Source organism: Pristiophorus japonicus, chromosome 10 (assembly GCF_044704955.1).
Source record: "Pristiophorus japonicus isolate sPriJap1 chromosome 10, sPriJap1.hap1, whole genome shotgun sequence".
NCBI lineage: Eukaryota > Metazoa > Chordata > Chondrichthyes > Pristiophoridae > Pristiophorus > Pristiophorus japonicus.
This window is the reverse complement of record NC_091986.1, coordinates 199464715-199482225: the sequence shown is the minus strand read 5'-3', so window position 1 is coordinate 199482225 and position 17511 is coordinate 199464715. Positions and strand designations below refer to the sequence as shown.

The 17511-nt window shown below is 43.9% G+C and overlaps 1 protein-coding gene across 2 annotated transcripts in view; it reads left to right on the top strand.

Moving 5' to 3' along the window:
* Positions 1-343: 343 nt before the first annotated feature.
* The window catches only part of slc9a7 (solute carrier family 9 member 7), a 195250-nt gene continuing 178082 nt past the window's right edge, over positions 344-17511 (top strand). For both annotated transcript variants that reach the window (XM_070892484.1, XM_070892483.1), the window contains exon 1: positions 344-714. In XM_070892484.1, the coding sequence (XP_070748585.1) occupies positions 348-714 (367 nt within the window). In that variant the 5' untranslated portion in view covers positions 344-347. The remainder of the gene's footprint in view (positions 715-17511) is intronic.

The following is a 17511-nucleotide window of genomic DNA, read 5'->3' as shown; positions in this document are numbered from 1 at the left end:
GCGGAACATGAGAGTGCATGCTTTACAGATACACACCTTTGAAAACAACAAACAATTGTAAGTCAGTGACTTTATATGAACTGCATAGTAGCTATAAGAAAAAGGGGTAGATCCAAGAATTCCCAAATTTTGATTGCAAAACACAGAAAGTGAGATAGCAAAAATACTGCACAAACTAAATAAATATAATTATCCTTCATGATTTTGAACATCTCCATCAAGTCTCCTCTCAGCCCCCAGCTTTTCTAGTCTATCCACGAACAGAAATCGCATTTCCTCTTTAAGTACGAGGCGGGGTTTGAGCAGAAGGGAATTCTCCTCCTCTCTTTCCCCGCCCCTTCTCTCCGATGCTACGCAGTATTGACAGTGCCCGAATCACTAGCAGGTTAACACATACACAAGGCAAGCTTTCCGAAGCAATGGAGCTCGGCAGGAGCAGCAGCAGCAGCCGCGACTGGGGGGCTCGGGTGTGCGGCGTGAGGAAGCCTCTGCTCGTCCTGCTGGGGCTGCTGAGTGTCTCGGTTCGGCGCTGCGGGGCGGACAGCGCCATGGAGGAGATCACCACGGAGAAAGAGGCGGAAGAAAGCCACCGGCAGGACAGCGCGAACCTGCTGCTTTTCATCCTGCTCCTCACTCTCACCATCCTCACCATCTGGCTCTTCAAGCACCGACGCTTTCGTTTCCTCCATGAGACTGGCTTGGCGATGATATACGGTAAAGCAGGGGGGGCGTGTGAATTTATCATCAAGAAAAATAATTTAATGCATTATGAAGAAGCTTTTTATATCTGGACACTGGGTCCACTGCCATTGTGCGAGCGCTGTGACAACTTAAAGAACCTTCATACACCGTGTGTATGTCTTAACGTTCTAATGTATTCAGTTCCATTCAGCCCCGAATGTCATGTTGCCATTTTAATTGTATCTTTTTGTGAATCGGACTGAAAGTGACAAGAGCCCCTGAACCTAACCTGGCTGAGTGGCTGCGAGCCCCGCCCCTCTCCCCCGATTGGCCCGTCGGCTCTCTGCGGCCGTTCTGATTCGTCACACGGCAATCAGTCCTGCGTGCTTCGCTTGCTGCCACGTTCCAAGTTAGGTTGCCCGAGTGCTGCATCATAGTTGCCCAGGAGCTCCTCAAATCTGTTCCTGCCTCTCGATTATTAATAGACCATTTAAAAAATAAATGGCATAGTAACTTTTTATTTGCGGCCACGAATACTTGCAGGCTCACTTTGTCGAATTAGCTATTTGCCCATTTATTTTACTGTTTACAGAGATCAATGTGGAACAAAATCTATACAGCATTTTAAGAAACCCCAACCCGAAAGGAGCTGCTTAGACATTTTTGGTGGTTCCCATATTTTCTTCACTTTTGAAATGCAAATGTCTGCCTTTGTGTTTGGTTGAATGCAACCTGCGTTAGTAAATTGCCTTCAAGTAGTGCATTGGCAGGATGTGAAGGAAAGATCTATTGCTTGGCTGAACCAGCCAGTATACTGGTAGGTTATTAGACTGTACAAGTAGGCCTGAGTTAATGAGTAGAGAATTTCTGGTGGTGTAGCATGTTGGAGCACAAACACAGAGTCATGGAATTGGCGAGACATAGGATTAATTATTTTAATTTCTCCCCACCCTGCTTTACTGTTGCTGATATACAACTGGTATCAACTGATATCAACTGGGCTTGTATTCACTGGAGTTCAGAAGAATGAGAGGGGACCTCATAGAAACATTTAAAATTCTGACGGGGTTAGACAGGTTAGATGCAGGAAGAATGTTCCCAATGTTGGGGAAGTCCAGAACCAGAGTCTAAGGATAAGGGGTAAGCCATTTAGGACCGAGATGCGGAGGAACTTCTTCACCCAGAGAGTGGTGAACCTGTGGAATTCTCTACCACAGAAAGTTGTTGAGGCCAATTCACTAAATATATTCAAAAAGGAGTTAGATGAGGTCCTTACTACTAGGGGGATCAAGGGGTATGGCGAGAAAGCAGGAATGGGGTACTGAAGTTGCATGTTCAGCCATGAACTCATTGAATGGCGGTGCAGGTTAGAAGGGCCGAATGGCCTACTCCTGCACCTATTTTCTATGTTTCTATACAGTACAGAACAAATCTAGAAATAACATCAGAATCACTGACATCAGAAAGGGGGAAAAAATAGGTTAACATTTTCAGAGAAAGGATCAGCGTTGCTTAGTTGGCAGCATTCTCGTATTTGGGTCAGACACAACTTGAGCACTTGACCCTGGTTACGTACAAAAGAAGGGGTGCATTGTCGGAGGTGCTGAGCACCTCGAGTCTCATCACCAAGAACATGCAGAAATCAAGCGCAGGCAGTGGAAAGAGCGTGCGGCAAACCAGTCCCACCCACCCTTACCCTCGACTACTATCTGTCCCACCTGTGACAGGGACTGTGGTTCTCGTATTGGACTGTTCAGCCACCTAAGGACTCATTTTAAGAGTGGAAGCAAGTCTTCCTCGATTCCGAGGGACTGCCTATGATTGTTCTTTGGCTGACAAGTTACATCAAGGTTCTGTCTTGTCAGCTGTGCTCAGCGGGTAGCACATTCGCCTCTGATCAGAATATTGTGGGTTCAAGTCCCATTCCAGACACTTGAGCACAAAAAGCACTGTTGGAGGTGCCGTCTTTCGGATGAGAAATTAAACCGAGGTCCCGTCTGCTCTCAGGTGGATGTAAGAGATTCCATGGCACTATTTTGAAGAAGAGTAGGGGAGTTCCCCGGTGTCCTGGCCAATATTTATCTCTCAATCAACATAACAAAAACATTATCTGGTCATTATCACGTTGCTGTTTGTGGGAGCTTTCTGTGTGCAAATTATATGCTGTGTTTCCGACATTACAACAGTGACTACACTTCAAAAGTACTTAATTACTGTGAAGCGCTTTGGGACATCCGGTGGTCGTGAAAGGTGCTATATAAATGCAAGACTTTCTGTCTACTTGTTCAGCTTGACCTGAAAGATTCCATGGTACTACTCAAAAAAATATATATAGTAGTGAGTTATAAGAACATAAGAAATAGGTGCCGGAGTAGGCCATACGGCCCCTCGAGTCGGCTCCACCATTCAATAAGATCATGGCTGATTATCGACCTCAACTTCACTTTCCCACCCAATCTCCATATCCCTTGATTCCCCTTATCCCAGTTTCTTGGCCAATGTTCCTCCCAGTAACTAGTGGGATGCCGCAGGGATCAGTGCTGGGACCCCAACTATTTACAATCTATATTAACGATTTGGAAGAAGGGACTGAGTGTAACGTAGCCAAGCTTGCTGACGATACAAAGATGGAAGGAAAAGTAATGTGTGAGGAGAGCAATGTCTGCAAAAAGGACATAGACAGGCTAAGTGAGTGGGCAAAAATTTGGCAGAAGGAGTATAATGTTGGAAAGTGTGAGGTCATGCTCTTTGATTTTTTTCTGCTAAAGTGCAAGTTATTATTTAAATGGAGAAAGATTGCAAAGTGCCGCAGTACAGCGGGACCTGGGGGTACTTGTGCATGAAACGCAAAAGGATAGTATGCAGCAGGTACAGCAAGTGATCAGGAAGGCCAATGGTATTTTGGCCTTTATTGCAAAGGGGATGGAACATATTGCTACAACTATATAAGGTATTGGTGAGGCCACACCTGGAATACTGCGTGCAGTTTTGGTTTCCATATTTACGAAAGGATATACTTGCTTTGGAGGCAGTTCAGAGAAGGTTCACTAGGTTGATTCCGGGGATGAGGGGGTTGACTTATGAGGAAAGGTTAAGAAGGTTGGATCTCTACTCATTGGAATTCAGAAGAATGAGATGTGATCTTATCGAAACGTATAAGATTATGAGGGGGCTTGACAAGGTGGATGCAGAGAGGATGTTTCCACTGATGGGGGAGACTAGAACTAGAGGGCATGATCTTAGAATATGGGGCGGCCCATTTAAAACTCGGATGAGGAGAAATTCTTTCTCTGAGGGTTGTAAATCTGTGGAATTCACTGCCTCAGAGAGCTGTGGAAGATGGAACATTGAATAAATTTAAAACAGAAATAGACAGTTTCTTAAATGATATGGGGAACGGGCGGGGAAATGGAGCTGAGTCCATGATCGGATCAGCCATGATCTTATTGAATGGCGGAGCAGGCTCGAGGGTCGGTATGGCCTACTCCTGTTCCTATTTCTTATGTACTTATGTTTTTATGTTAGCTGTACAACCAGCAAAACAGATGGACTGGTCATTTGTTTCATTATGTGCTGGCACAAAATAGCTGCATTGCTTTCCTGCATAATAACACTGCACTCCAAAAATTGCAATTCATTATATGAAGTGTTTCGAGACGTTTAAATGTGATGAGGCACTATATAAATATGAATGTTTTATTTCAGATTTCTTTTTCTTCCCCCATCACGCTGTTGCTGATCTCGGCTGCATCATTTTGGGCAAGTCTGCATTTTTGGCTGCCAATGTTGCATGATCTGGGGAGATCAAAGGGGGAGACAGTGAAAATATCTATTCACATTTGCCTATGTATTTTTGTAAGATGCAATTAGCGGAGTAAAAGGCTAATTGTTTGAGAAAATAAGATAGTTTTGATGAGGTTTAGATGAGCTAGGATGTGACTGCAGTAAGGCAAGCTTGACCAAAAGAAGTCCACATTCGTGTTTAAAACCGGATAAGTGGATATCAGCCCCTTATCAGGGTGTCAGCTGTGGCTCAGTGGGTGGCACCCTTGCATCTGAGAGAGAAGTCTGTGGGTCAACTCCCACTCCAGAGACTTGAGCACAATAATCTAGGCTGAGACTCCCAGTGTAGTTCTGAGGGAGTGCTGCACTGTTGGAGGTGCCGTCGTTCGGATGAGACGTTCAACCAAGGCCCCTTCTGCTCTCTCTGGGCCGTAAAAGATCAAAGAAGAGCAGGGGACTTGTGCCTGGTGTCCTGGCCAATATTTATCCCTCAACCAACGATCAATAAATAAACTGTCTGATCATGATCACAATGCTGTTTGTGGAAGCTTACTGTGCGGAAATTGGCTGTTGCGTATCCTACATTACAGCAGTGAGTACACTTCAAAAGTATTTCATTGGCTGTAAAACGCTTTGGGACGCCCTGTGAACGTAAAAGGCACTATTATAAATGCAAGTCTTTCTTTAGCTCTTTCTGATAGTCAAGGGAACTAAAGGATATGGGGATAGCGCGAGAAGGTGGAGTTGAGGTAGAAGATCAGCCATTATTTAATGGTGGAGCAGACTCGAGGGGCCGAATGGTCTACACCTGCTCCTATTTCTTATGTTCAACAAGAGATGTAATGGTTGTGTGGCCTCTTCCTATACTGCAAAATTCCAGGGTTCTATTTGATGGTGATCATAGTTCTGGCATAGCAGTAATATTTGTAAATATACAATAACGTACGATGAACCATTTGTACAGAGTAACCGTCTTTCTCTTCAGAAGGAGTTGGGATGCTTGTACATTTAAAAAAAAAAATGGAATCATAGGCCTTCTTTGTATTTCAGTTTCATTAAAAGTTAGATTGTCTAATCTCCGAAGATCTGCTATCCTAATGTGCAACTGCATAACAGGTGCATGAGATGTTCCTCTGCAGCAAACAGACTGAGCAATTACTCCGTGTAGTACCGTTCAGCTGGAAAGAATACATGTTTATTGTTATGCCAGTTTTTCCTCAAGATTTTGAAGGGATTACTGAATTAAAGAGAGTCTTTGTCATTTTCCCTTTTTTTCCCCCTTAAATGTAGCCTCACTTATACTGAGTCCATTTTTTGATTTTGCAAGTATTTGCATTTCAAGCTTTGGGAGTCGACGCCTCTTGATTGGTTAGAGTGTTAGCTGCGATGATGTGCCTTGTGCCTGTCGCCTTGCTATCTATGAGCTGTCTGGAAAATAATGTCCGGGGCAACAGGCAGTCCTAGTTAGCTGGGTCCACTCGTATCCGAAATGGTAGTTCTTGCAGGGAAATAGGAGACCTGCTTCATGCAACTCCCATGGCATCGCTCATGGTGAGCTGGAGGCTGATGTGCTGTGTGATTTATTTTAAAAAAAAACTAAAGTAAGGGTGTTTTCAACAAAATGTTACAGGAAGTAACCATGACACTTGCAGAATGTACGTGCTATACTCAAGACTTTAAAAATTGCTTTATAGGGACATGAATATTATACCTTGTAAAACAGAATGTAGATGTATATCCCTTTTTTAAAGGTAGAATCATAGAGTAGTATAGCACAAAAGGAGGCCATTTGACCCATTGAGTCTGTGCCGGCTCTTCCGAAGAGCAATCCAGTTAGTCCCAATCACCCGCTCTCCCCCCAAGTTATTATTTAAATGGAGAAAGATTGCAAAGTGCCGCAGTACAGCGGGACCTCGGGGTACTTGTGCATGAAACAGAAAAGGATAGTATGCAGGTACAACAAATGATCAGGAAGGCCAATGGTATCTTGGCCTTTATTGCAAAGGGGATGGAGTATAAAAGCAGGGAAGTCTTGCTACAGCTATACAAGGTATTGGTGAGGTCACACCTGGAATACTGCGTGCAGTTTTGGTTTCCATATTTACGAAAGGATATACTTGCTTTGGAGGAAGTTCAGAGAAGGTTCACTAGGTTGATTCCGGGGATGAGGGGGTTGACTTATGAGGATAGGTTGAGTAGGTTGGGCCTCTCCTCATTGGAATTCAGAAGAATGAGAGGTGATCTTATCGAAATGTATAAAACTATGAGGGGGCTTGACAAGGTGGATACAGAGAGGATGTTTCCACTGATGGGGGAGACTAGAACTAGAGGGCATGATCTTAGAATAAGGGGCCGCCCATTTAAAACAGATGAGGAGGAATTTTTTTCTCTGAGCATTGTAAATCTGTGGAATTTGCTGCCTCAGAGAACTGTGGAAGCTGGGACATTGAATAAATTTAAGACAGAAATAGACTGTTTCTTGAACGATAAGGGATTATGGGGAGCGGGCAGGGAAGTGGAGCTGAGATCATGATCAGATCAGCCATGATCGTATTAAATGGCGGAGCAGGCTCGAGGGGCCGTATGGCCTACTCCTGTTCCTATTTCTTATGTTCTTATCCCTGGAATTTTTTCACCTTCAAGTATTTATCCAATTCCCTTCTGAAGGCTACTATTGAATCTGTTTCCACCATCCTATCAGGCAATGCATTCCAAATCCTAACCACTCGCTGGATAAAAGCGTTTTCCCTCATGATGCCTCTGGTTCTTTTGCCAATCACCTTTAAATCTGGGCCCTCTCGTTATCGACCCTTCAGCCATTGGAAACTGTTTCTCTTTATTTACTCTATCTAAATCCTTCATGATTTTAAACACCTCTATCAGATCTCCTCTTAACCATCTCTGCCCCAAAGAGAACAACCCCCCCAGCTTCTCCAGTCTATCCACGTGACCAGAAGATGTAATTGCTCTGTGTATTTTTTTGTCTCCTAATACTCCTGTGAAGTGCCTTGGGACCATTAAAGGCGCTATATAAATACAAGTTGTTGTTGTATTATTTCAAATGCCCGGTGAGTTTATTCGTGGGTCTGCTTGCAGATGGCATGACAGGCGAATTAACAAGTTGGAGATGTGTGGAATCGTTATGTTCTTGGAGGGAGGGAATCTGAAACACTGCATTTTAAGACTGATTTGCATCTGTAATAAAGAGAGCCAAGTGCAGGAGATAGGCAATAGAAATTAAGTTAATTGTAAGAATCGATATTTTTAAACCATCTTGCTCAGGTTGGAGCAGTTGAGTTGTTTTATCGTTCGGTTAAACTGTCTTGTCTGTTGCCTGCTGCAGCTGTTGATTGATTTCCACGTTCTCACGTGGGAAGACTAACCCAATGAGAGTACTTTTTCCCACATTGGAATAAAATTCCCTCTGATTAGACACAAGTGTGATGCAGTGTGATCTATAGGTAGATCACGCTGGGCCATATAATTATAATTACGGTCAGAGGCTTCTCGTGGGCGGATGCCTCCGACCTGAAAAATGTCTACATATCTACCTGGTAGTCTCAGAGGCTTGCAATCCTGGACCTCTACGCGAAAGCGCTTCGCATATCTAAACCCAGAACTTAGGGGGACCCCACGGGTGCTTAAGCACCTTGTACGTGCCTGTGGGGAGCGTGATTTCAGGCCCAATATATTTATAGCAGATCTGCCATGGTGTGTTGTTGCATTGCTCATAGTAAGTTAGAGGATCCTTTGTGCCTCTTCCCTCTTTAAGACACTCCTTAAAACCTATCTCTTTGACCAAGCCCTGCCTGAATATCTCCTCCTTTGGCTCGATGTCTGTTTTTGTCTAATTCCGCTCCTGTGAAGTTCCTTGGGACGTTTTACTATGTTAAAGGCGCTATATAAATGCAAGTTATTTTACAACCAAAAGAGGTGATATGCCATGTAACTGCTCAGGACCACAGATTTATGGTGACTGAATAACTCACATTGTGTTTTTATTAAGGGGTTTTCAGGGACATTTTTTTCAATGAAAATTAGAATGATAGATAGTGTGGTGTATGTAGCACACACATCACTGACTCCACACGGTCTGGTGTAAATTTAACTGCTGTGACCTTCGTCCTTTATTGTTCAGCCTCTCAGGTGTGCTGGTCAGCCTTATTTAGTGCCTGTTCTAGGTACTTCCAGGTTTCCCACCACAGCGCCCTCTGTGGTGTGGCATAGTGCTTACATTACATTTAAGGTACCAGGACGATAAACACATCATTACATAACAGATAGAACTTTACAGCACAGAAGGAAGCCATTCGGCCTATCGTGTCCGTGCCGGCTGACAAAGAGCTATCCAGCCTAATCCCACCTTCCTGCTCCTGTAGGTTAGGGCACTTCAAGTGCATATCCAAGTACTTTTTAAATGTGGTGAGGTTTTCTGCTTCTACCATCCTTTCACGCAATGAGTTCCAGACCCCCACAACCCTCTGGGTGAAAACATTTCTTCCCAAATCTCCTCTAAACCTCCTGCCACTTACATTAAATCTATGTCCCCTGGTTATTAACCCCTCTGCTAAGGGAAAATTGCAATGCTTCATTCTCATGTGAAACCTGTAAATCAGTGGCCTTGCTTATTCTTCTTCTTAAATGAATAGTCTTTTTATTTTACATGAATTTCTTTATTGTTGTATTTAATTTTTATCCTTTAACTTTTTAAAAAAATATTAGAAACATAGAAAATAGGTGCAGGAGTTGGCCATTCGGCCCTTCGAGCCTGCACCACCATTCAATAAGATCATGGCTGATCATTCCCTCAGTACCCCTTTCCTGCTTTCTCTCCATACCCCTTGATCCCTTCAGCCATAAGGGCCATATCTAACTCCCTTTTGAATATATCCAATGAACTGGCATCAACAACTCTCTGCGGTAGGGAATTCCACAGGTTAACAACTCTCTGAGTGAAGAAGTTTCTCCTCATCTCGGTCCTAAATGGCTTACCCCTTATCCTTAGACTGTGTCCCCTGATTCCGGACTTCCCCAACATCGGGAACATTCTTCCTGCATCTAACCTGTCCAGTCCCGTCAGAATTTTATATGTTTCTATGAGATCCCCTCTCATCCTTCTAAACTCCAGTGAATAAAGGCCCAGTCGATCCAGTCTCTCCTCATATATCAGACCTGCCATCCCGGGAATCAGTCTGGTGAACCTTCGCTGCACTCCCTCAATAGCAAGAACGCCTTCCTCAGATTAGGAGACCAAAACTGAACACAATATTCCAGGTGTGGCCTCACCAAGGCCCTGTACAACTGCAGTAAGACCTCCCTGTTCCTATACTCAAATCCCCTAGCTATGAACGCCAACATACCATTTGCTGCCTTCACCGCCTACTAATACCTGCATGCCAACTTTCAATGACTGATGTACCTTGACACCCAGGTCTCGTTGCACCTCCCTTTTCCTAATTTGCCGCCATTCAGATAATATTCTGCCTTCATGTTTTTGCCCCCAAAGTGGATAACCTCACATTTATCCACATTATACTGTATCTGCCATGCATTTGCCACTCACCTAACCTGTCCAAGTCACTCTGCAGCCTCTTAGCGTCCTCCTCACAGCTCACACTATCACCCAGTTTAGTGTCATCTGCAAAATTGGAGATATTACACTCAATTCCTTCATCCAAATGATTAATGTATATTGTTATTAGCTGGGATCCCAGCACTTAGCCCTGCGGCACCCCACTAGTTACTGCCTGCCATTCTGAAAAGGAGCCGTTTATCCCGACACTCTGCTTCCTGTCTGCCAACCAGTTCTCTATCCAGATGATACACAACAAATGATATTTAACTAAGTAGGAAGGAGCGTCATACAATTTAGCAGAACTGGCGAGGGGTTCTGGACCTTGGAAGCACCGTGACATGGTCCTGTGATGTGGCAGTGCCAGGGTAGGGTATGGCAGCATGGGAGGGGCTGTTCCTGTGTTTTGCTCACACTGGGGTTTGGAGAATCTGGGAACAGGGAGATAAAATGTGTGGCTTTGGCTCACTGATTAGATTCCTGAAGTCTGCAAGCAGAGGAGGGAAAGAGGCCATATATCTGACTGCATTAGAGGGACCATGAGTCCGGCAGGCTGGTTTTTAAGCTTCTCATAAATCTTTGCAAATAGCTTGACTTTCTGTCACTTCCAGAAATTACTTCAGTAAACCATTTTCCCAAGATATGTGTCCCAAAGGATATGTTATTAATAATAACCCGAACATCAAATGGGTTGTGTTATCAGATTAATAGCAACAACTTGCATTTATATAGTGCCTTTAATGTAGTAAAATGTCCCAAGGCACTTCACTGGAGAAAATTTAACACCGAGCCACATAAAGAGATATTAGGACAGATGGTAGGTTTTGAGGACAGAGAGGTGTAGGGACGGAATTTCAGAGCCAAGTGCCTGGGCAGCTGATGGCATGGCTGCCAATGGTCGGGTGATGAAAATTGAGAGGAGTGCAGAGATCTCGGAGGGTTGTAGGGCTGGATGAGGTTACAGAAATAGGGATTGGTGAGGCCATGAGGGATTTGAATACAAGGATGAGAATTTTAAATTCTAATATTTTTAATGTTTAACCTTAAAGACCATAGCCAGCTTCTGGGATTTTCTAGTCAACAATAAATAATTAATATTTCACTCATCCACAGTAGTTGTATAAACAAATCATATGTAAACACTGAATTTAAAAAAAATTGTGAATCTACAATAAGACAGCATCTTCATCTCTGTCTGTCTGTCTGTCTCTCTCTCTCAGCTTGGTACGCTTTCTGAAAAAAATGAAACTTACTCAAATTCATTGTCCAGTCTGTAGTCAAATCATTTTCAAAAACAAACAATTGGAAATATTGTCTAGCAATAACATTTATCTTTTCTACTGAGAATTAAGTGTTTTTTTTAAAAAAGCTACATTAATTTTACCTGAATAAAGGTTATGAAATGTGATTTCTTAGCCTCTCTACAAATAATTTTGAAAAATGATTAAACAGTAAGAGACTGGATTGTACAAGTTGGGCTGAAGGAATCATATTGATGTATCCTGGAAATTCTTCATGCACTGCACATAGTCAGACTGCAGGATTCGCCTTCATCCAACTGAGTCACACGTTGGGCAAACATATCCTGTTCAAGCTTTTGGGAGAGGCCAAGGCCTTCAAATTAAAAACACTGTTGAAGGTTAATCAGAGACACAAGAGACAACTTTACAATTTAGTTTCATCGTGTCATTTTTAAATATCTTCTGTTTAAACCTTATTTTGGAAATGAGAACTTTCAATTACTGAAAAAAAGCAAAGTACTTTTCCCAAAAGTGTTTGAGAGTGTTAATTGGTTCAATGACTCCTTTCTTGATAGGTTCCCCTGACTGGCCAATCAGAATTAGCAATTTTCATTAGTGCTCACTAGTATTTGATTGGTAGATTTCTAGCTACTTTCCTCACTTTGGATTCACAAGTTCCTGACCTCATCAGTGCTGATTTGCCTCAAAGCAAAAGAGCAGCAACAAATCGTGTTAGCAAAAGATGTTACAGGAAGTGCATTTTGCACTTCATTGGCTGTAAAGCACTTTGAGACGTCCGGTGGTCGTGAAAGATGCTATATAAATGCAAGTCTCTTTCTCTTTTTTTCTCTCTTTCTCTTTTTTTTCTCTCTCTCTCTCTCTTTTTTCTCTCTCTCTCTTTTTTTCTCTCTCTCTCTTTTTTTCTCTCTCTCTCTTTTTTTCTCTCCTTTTTTTCTCTCTCTCTTTTTTTCTCTCTTTCTCTTTCTCCTTTTTTTCTCTTTCTCCTTTTTCTCTCTTTCTCTTTCTCCTTTTTCTCTCTTTCTCTTTCTCCTTTTTCTCTCTTTCTCTTTCTCCTTTTTCTCTCTTTCTCTTTCTCCTTTTTCTCTCTTTCTCTTTCTCCTTTTTCTCTCTTTCTCTTTCTCCTTTTTCTCTCTTTCTCTTTCTCCTTTTTCTCTCTTTCTCCTTTTTCTCTCTTTCTCCTTTTTCTCTTTCTTTCAGATTTTAATTGCTCTAATTGCACCATTGGTGATCATCAAGAGTGCCCATTAAAGAAAAAATAATCTGCTTCAGAGGCTTGAGCTGAATTTACTTGGGCTCAATGGCTACCATAAATAGGTGAGATGCTTCACTTGAAGGAAGCTGGCATTGTCTCTGCGGACCTTTCAGATAATGTAGGTTAGCCACTAATTGAACTGAAGGGTTGCCACAGCCGTCACTGCGTAGAAACAGAATTACTCTTTGATTCAGTGGAAACCTGAAACGCAGATATTTTAATTCTGTAGTACTATTGAGAAGGATTTCACATTGCCTGACGCGGTTTGTGAAAGAAAGGGGGAGGCAGCATTGTTCTCAAAGTACACTGATCTGAATTTCCACATAATCCTAAAAGTTATAAAAGGATGAAGCTGTGCAATTACAGGTGTACAATTTCTCCCCTTCCTGTATTTATTTACCTTTTTAAAATCCCAAGTCAGGGCAGCCAAAGAGGATAGTTTTTTTAAAAACTGGTTTTAATTAAAGATTTGAAATGGCACACAATCATTGACAATACCATAGAGTTGTATCAGTAAGAGGAGTGATTATTTCAGCTACAATATGATATAGATATGAGTAAATATCAACAACCATAGTTGCCAGTGGAGCAAAGGCAGCAACAACAGCAATTTGCATTTATATAGCGCCTTTAATGTAGTAAAGCTTCCCAAGGTGCTTCATAGGAGTGCTATCAAACAAAATTTGACACACAACCATATTAGGGCAGAGGTAGGTAGGTTTTAAGGAGTATCTTAAAGGAGGAAAGAGAAGGCAGGAAATTCCAGAGCAAAGGGCCTTGGCACCTGAAGGCACGGCTGCCAATGGTGGAGCGATTATAATCAGGGATGCTCAAGAAGCCAGAATTGGAGGAGCGCACCTCTGAGGTTTGTCGGGCTGGAGGTGGTTGCAGAGATAGGGAGAGGCGAGGCCATGGAGGGATTTGAAAACCAGGGTGAGATATTTAAAATCGAGGCGTTGCCTAACCGGGAGCCAAAGTAGGTCAGCGATGGATGAACGGGACTTGGTGCGAGTTAGGACACTGGCAGCAGAGTTTTAGATGACCTCAAGTTAACGGAGGGGAGGGGAAGATGGGAGGCTGGCCAGCCGAGTGTTGGAATAGTCATGTCTCGAGGTAACAAAGGCATGGATGAGGATTTCAGCAGCAGATGAGCTGAAACCTGGATGTCAGGCCTGTGAGTGATGCCAGTGATGCTAAGGGTAAATACAGAGAAATAAGTAACTGGAAGGTTAAATATATAAAATGTGGCAAGATATCTTAAAAGTGTTCACATTCTTGAGCTAAAGCACAAGGAGATAACTGTGCTTGAGGCTGCAAGTCTGACCCTAAAACTCCCATACTCTAGCAAAAGCATATCGTATGTGTCTCTGCCACCCGCCCTCCCCAGCAATTGGAGGATATGGGATACAGACTTCTGAATATTCACTGCTGCTGTCCCCACACAGAGTAGATAGTTTGCCCAGATATCTAAAACTCTGAATTCCTTTTGCTTTTAAAAGCAATCAGAGTAGCACTATTGATACTCAATCAAAATCCACATTATGAATGCGAGGTTATCCGGTCATTATCACGTTGTTGTTTGTGGGAGCTTGCTGTGCGCAAATCGGCTGCCGCGTTTCCTACATTACAACAGTGACTGTACTTCAAAAAGTACTTCATTGGCTGTAAAGCGCTTTGGGACATCCGGTGGTCGTGAAAGGCGTTATATAAATGCAAGTTTTTTGGGGCAGCAAGGGGGTGAAAGGAGAGTGTTGCAGCCTTGTATTTCCACCTGCCTGCGGACAAATCCTGTTTCTCAGACAGTTTGAAGTACAGTTCTGCCTCACTGCAAATAGGGTGCAGGGAGGCAGAACTAGCTAGATTAAGGAATCGACCCTGGCATTATTTTAATACAGTACTTTTCAAACATAAAATGTGTGCACATTAAATTTACATTGAAAATTTTTTTAAAAAGAGCTGTGCAGTTTATCTGTATGTTAACAGTAGGTGCATGGCTGAGAGAGGCCTGGCGTATCTCCACAAAAATGCCGAGCTGAAACGCAAGGATATAACTCTGCTTGAGGCTGCAAATCTGACCCTAAAGCTACTCTATCAAAAGCATATCATATGTGTCACCCCTACCCTCCATCTGCCTCAATCCTCTGAGCACTGAGACAGAATGTATTTTCTACTTTCGGCAGGTTACTTTTCACACATGCTGCCAGAAATAAGATACACTTCCCAATTTACGGCGCATAAGGAAGATTCTTGTCACCTAATCACTGCCACTTGATTTATTTCCCTTCCTCCTCTCTGCTGCTATTTTCGGCCTTGGTGGTGTCCTGTCCTGTGAGCCCTAGTCCTTCACCACAGTTTCTCCTTTTAAACCAGATGCTTGTGATCACTCCCAGGGTGAGTCTGGCTCTCCGCTACCCGAGAACTGCCGCACCAGTGTGATGTTGCTGGAGTGTCATAGGATAGGTTTAGAACCACAAGTCTTCACACGGCAATTTTCCCAATCTCCGCTGGCCAACTGCAGAAAGGGAAGATTTGAAGGGCAAATCTGTCCCTCGGCTAATGAAGCTCTTGGCCACCTTTAAAACAATACCGTGACATGTCAGGAACGGTAACAGAGTGGTAACGTCACTGGACTAGTAATCCAGAGACCTGGACGATTGATCCAGAGACACGAGTTCAAATCCCACCACAACGGGAGAATTTAAATTCAGTTAATTAAATAAATCTAGAATGATTACCATGAAACTACTGGATTCTCGTAAAAACCCATCTGGTTCACTAATGCCCTTTTAAAGGAAGGAAATGTGACTAGACCCACAGCAATGTGGTTGACTCTTAACTGCCCTCTGAAATGGCCCAACCATTTGGGCTAACTGTGCACAACTGCTACGAAAAACAAACCAGACGGACCACCCAGCATCGACCTCGACCCGGCTACAGACACCCAGCCCAGTTGACACTGCAAAGTCCTTCTCTCCAACATCTGAGGACTTGTGCCAAAATTGGGAGAGCTGTTCCACAGACTAGTCAAGCAGCAGCCTGACATATTCATACTTACAGAAGCATACCTTTCAGCCAATGTCCCAGACTCCTCCATCGCCATCCTTGATAATGTCCTCATTCACCAGCAGGACAGACCCACCAGGGGTGGTGGCACAGTGGTAGATGGGAGGGAGTGGCTTTGGGAGTCCTCAACACTCAACATATATCATGGCTTCAAGGGCAAGGTAACCTCCTGCTAATTACTAACAACCACCCACCCTCAGCTGATGAATCAGTGCTCCTCCATGTTGAACACCACTTGGAAGAAGCACTGAGAATAGCAAGGGCACAGGATATACTCTGGGTGGGGGACTTCAATGTCCATCACCAAGATTGGCTCAGTAGCACCACCACTGATGGAGCTGCCTAGTCCTGAAGGACACAGCTGCAGCAGGTGGTGAGAGAACCAACACGAGGGTAAAAACCTACTTGATCTCATCCTCATAAATCTACCGGTCGCAGATGCATCTGCCAATGCCAACATTAGTAGCAGCGACCACCGCACAGTTATTGTGGAGATGAAGTCCCGTCTTCACACCAAGGACACCATCCATCGTGTTGTGTGGCACTACCACTGTGCTAAATTTAGAACAGATAGATTCAGAACAGATCTAGCAGCTCATAACTGGGCATTCATGAGGCGTTGTGGGCCATCAGCAGCAGTAGAATTGTATTCCACCACAATCTGTAACCTCATGGCCCGGCATATCTCTCACTCTACCATTACCATCAAGCCAAGGCGGAAGCGTTTACAACCATCTTCAGGCAGAAATGCCAAGTGGATGATCCATATCGGCCTCCTCCTGAGGTTCCCACCATCACAGCAGCCAGTCTTCAGCCAATTCAATTCACTCCACGTGATATCAAGAAAAGGCTGAGCACACTGGATACAGCAAAGGCTACGGACCCCAACAACATCCCGGCTGTCATTCTGGAGACTTGTGCTCCAGAACTAGTCGTGCCTCTCGCCAAGCTGTTCCTGTACAGCTACACACTGGCATCTACCCAACAATGTGGAAAACTGCCCAGGTATATCCTGTCCACAAAAAGCAGGACAAATCCAATCCGGCTAATTACCGCCACATCCGTCTACTCTCAATCATCAACAATGCTATCAAGCAGCACTTACTCACCAATAACCTGCTCACTGATGCCCAGTTTGGGTCCCGCCAGGGCCACTCGGGTCCAGACCTCATTACAGCCTTAGTCCAAACATGGACAACAGAGGTGAGGTGAGAATGACTGCCCTTGACATCATGGCAGCAGTTGACCAAGTGTGGCACCAAGGAGCCCTAGTAAAACTGAAGTCCGTGGGAATTGGGGAAAACTCTCCACTGGCTGGGGTCATACCAAGCACAAAGGATGATGGTTATGGTGGATGGAGGTCAATCATCACAGCCCCAGGATATTGCTGCAGGAGTTCCTCAGGGCAGTGTCTTGGGCCCAACCATTTTTAGCTGCTACTTCAATGACCTTCCCTCCATCAGGTCAGAAGTGGGGATGTTCGCTGATGACTGCACAGTGTTAAGTGCCATTCGTAACTCCTCAGATAATGGAACAGTCCATGCCCACATGAGCAAGACCTGGACGACATTCAGACTTGGGCTGATAAGTGGAAGTAACATTCGTGTCACTCAATTGCCTGACAATGACTATCTTCAACAAGGGAGAGTCTAACCACCGCCCCTTGACATTCAGTGGCATTACCATCTCTGAATCCCCCACCACCAACATCCTGGGGTCGGGGGGGGGCGTCATCATTGACCAGAAACTTAACTGGACCAGCCACATAAATACCGTGGCAACAAGAGCAGGTCAGAGGCTGGGTATTCTGCGGCAAGTGTCTCACCTCCTGACTCCCCAAAGCCATTCCACCATCTACAAAGCACAAGTCAGGAGTGTGGTGGAATAGTTTCCACTTG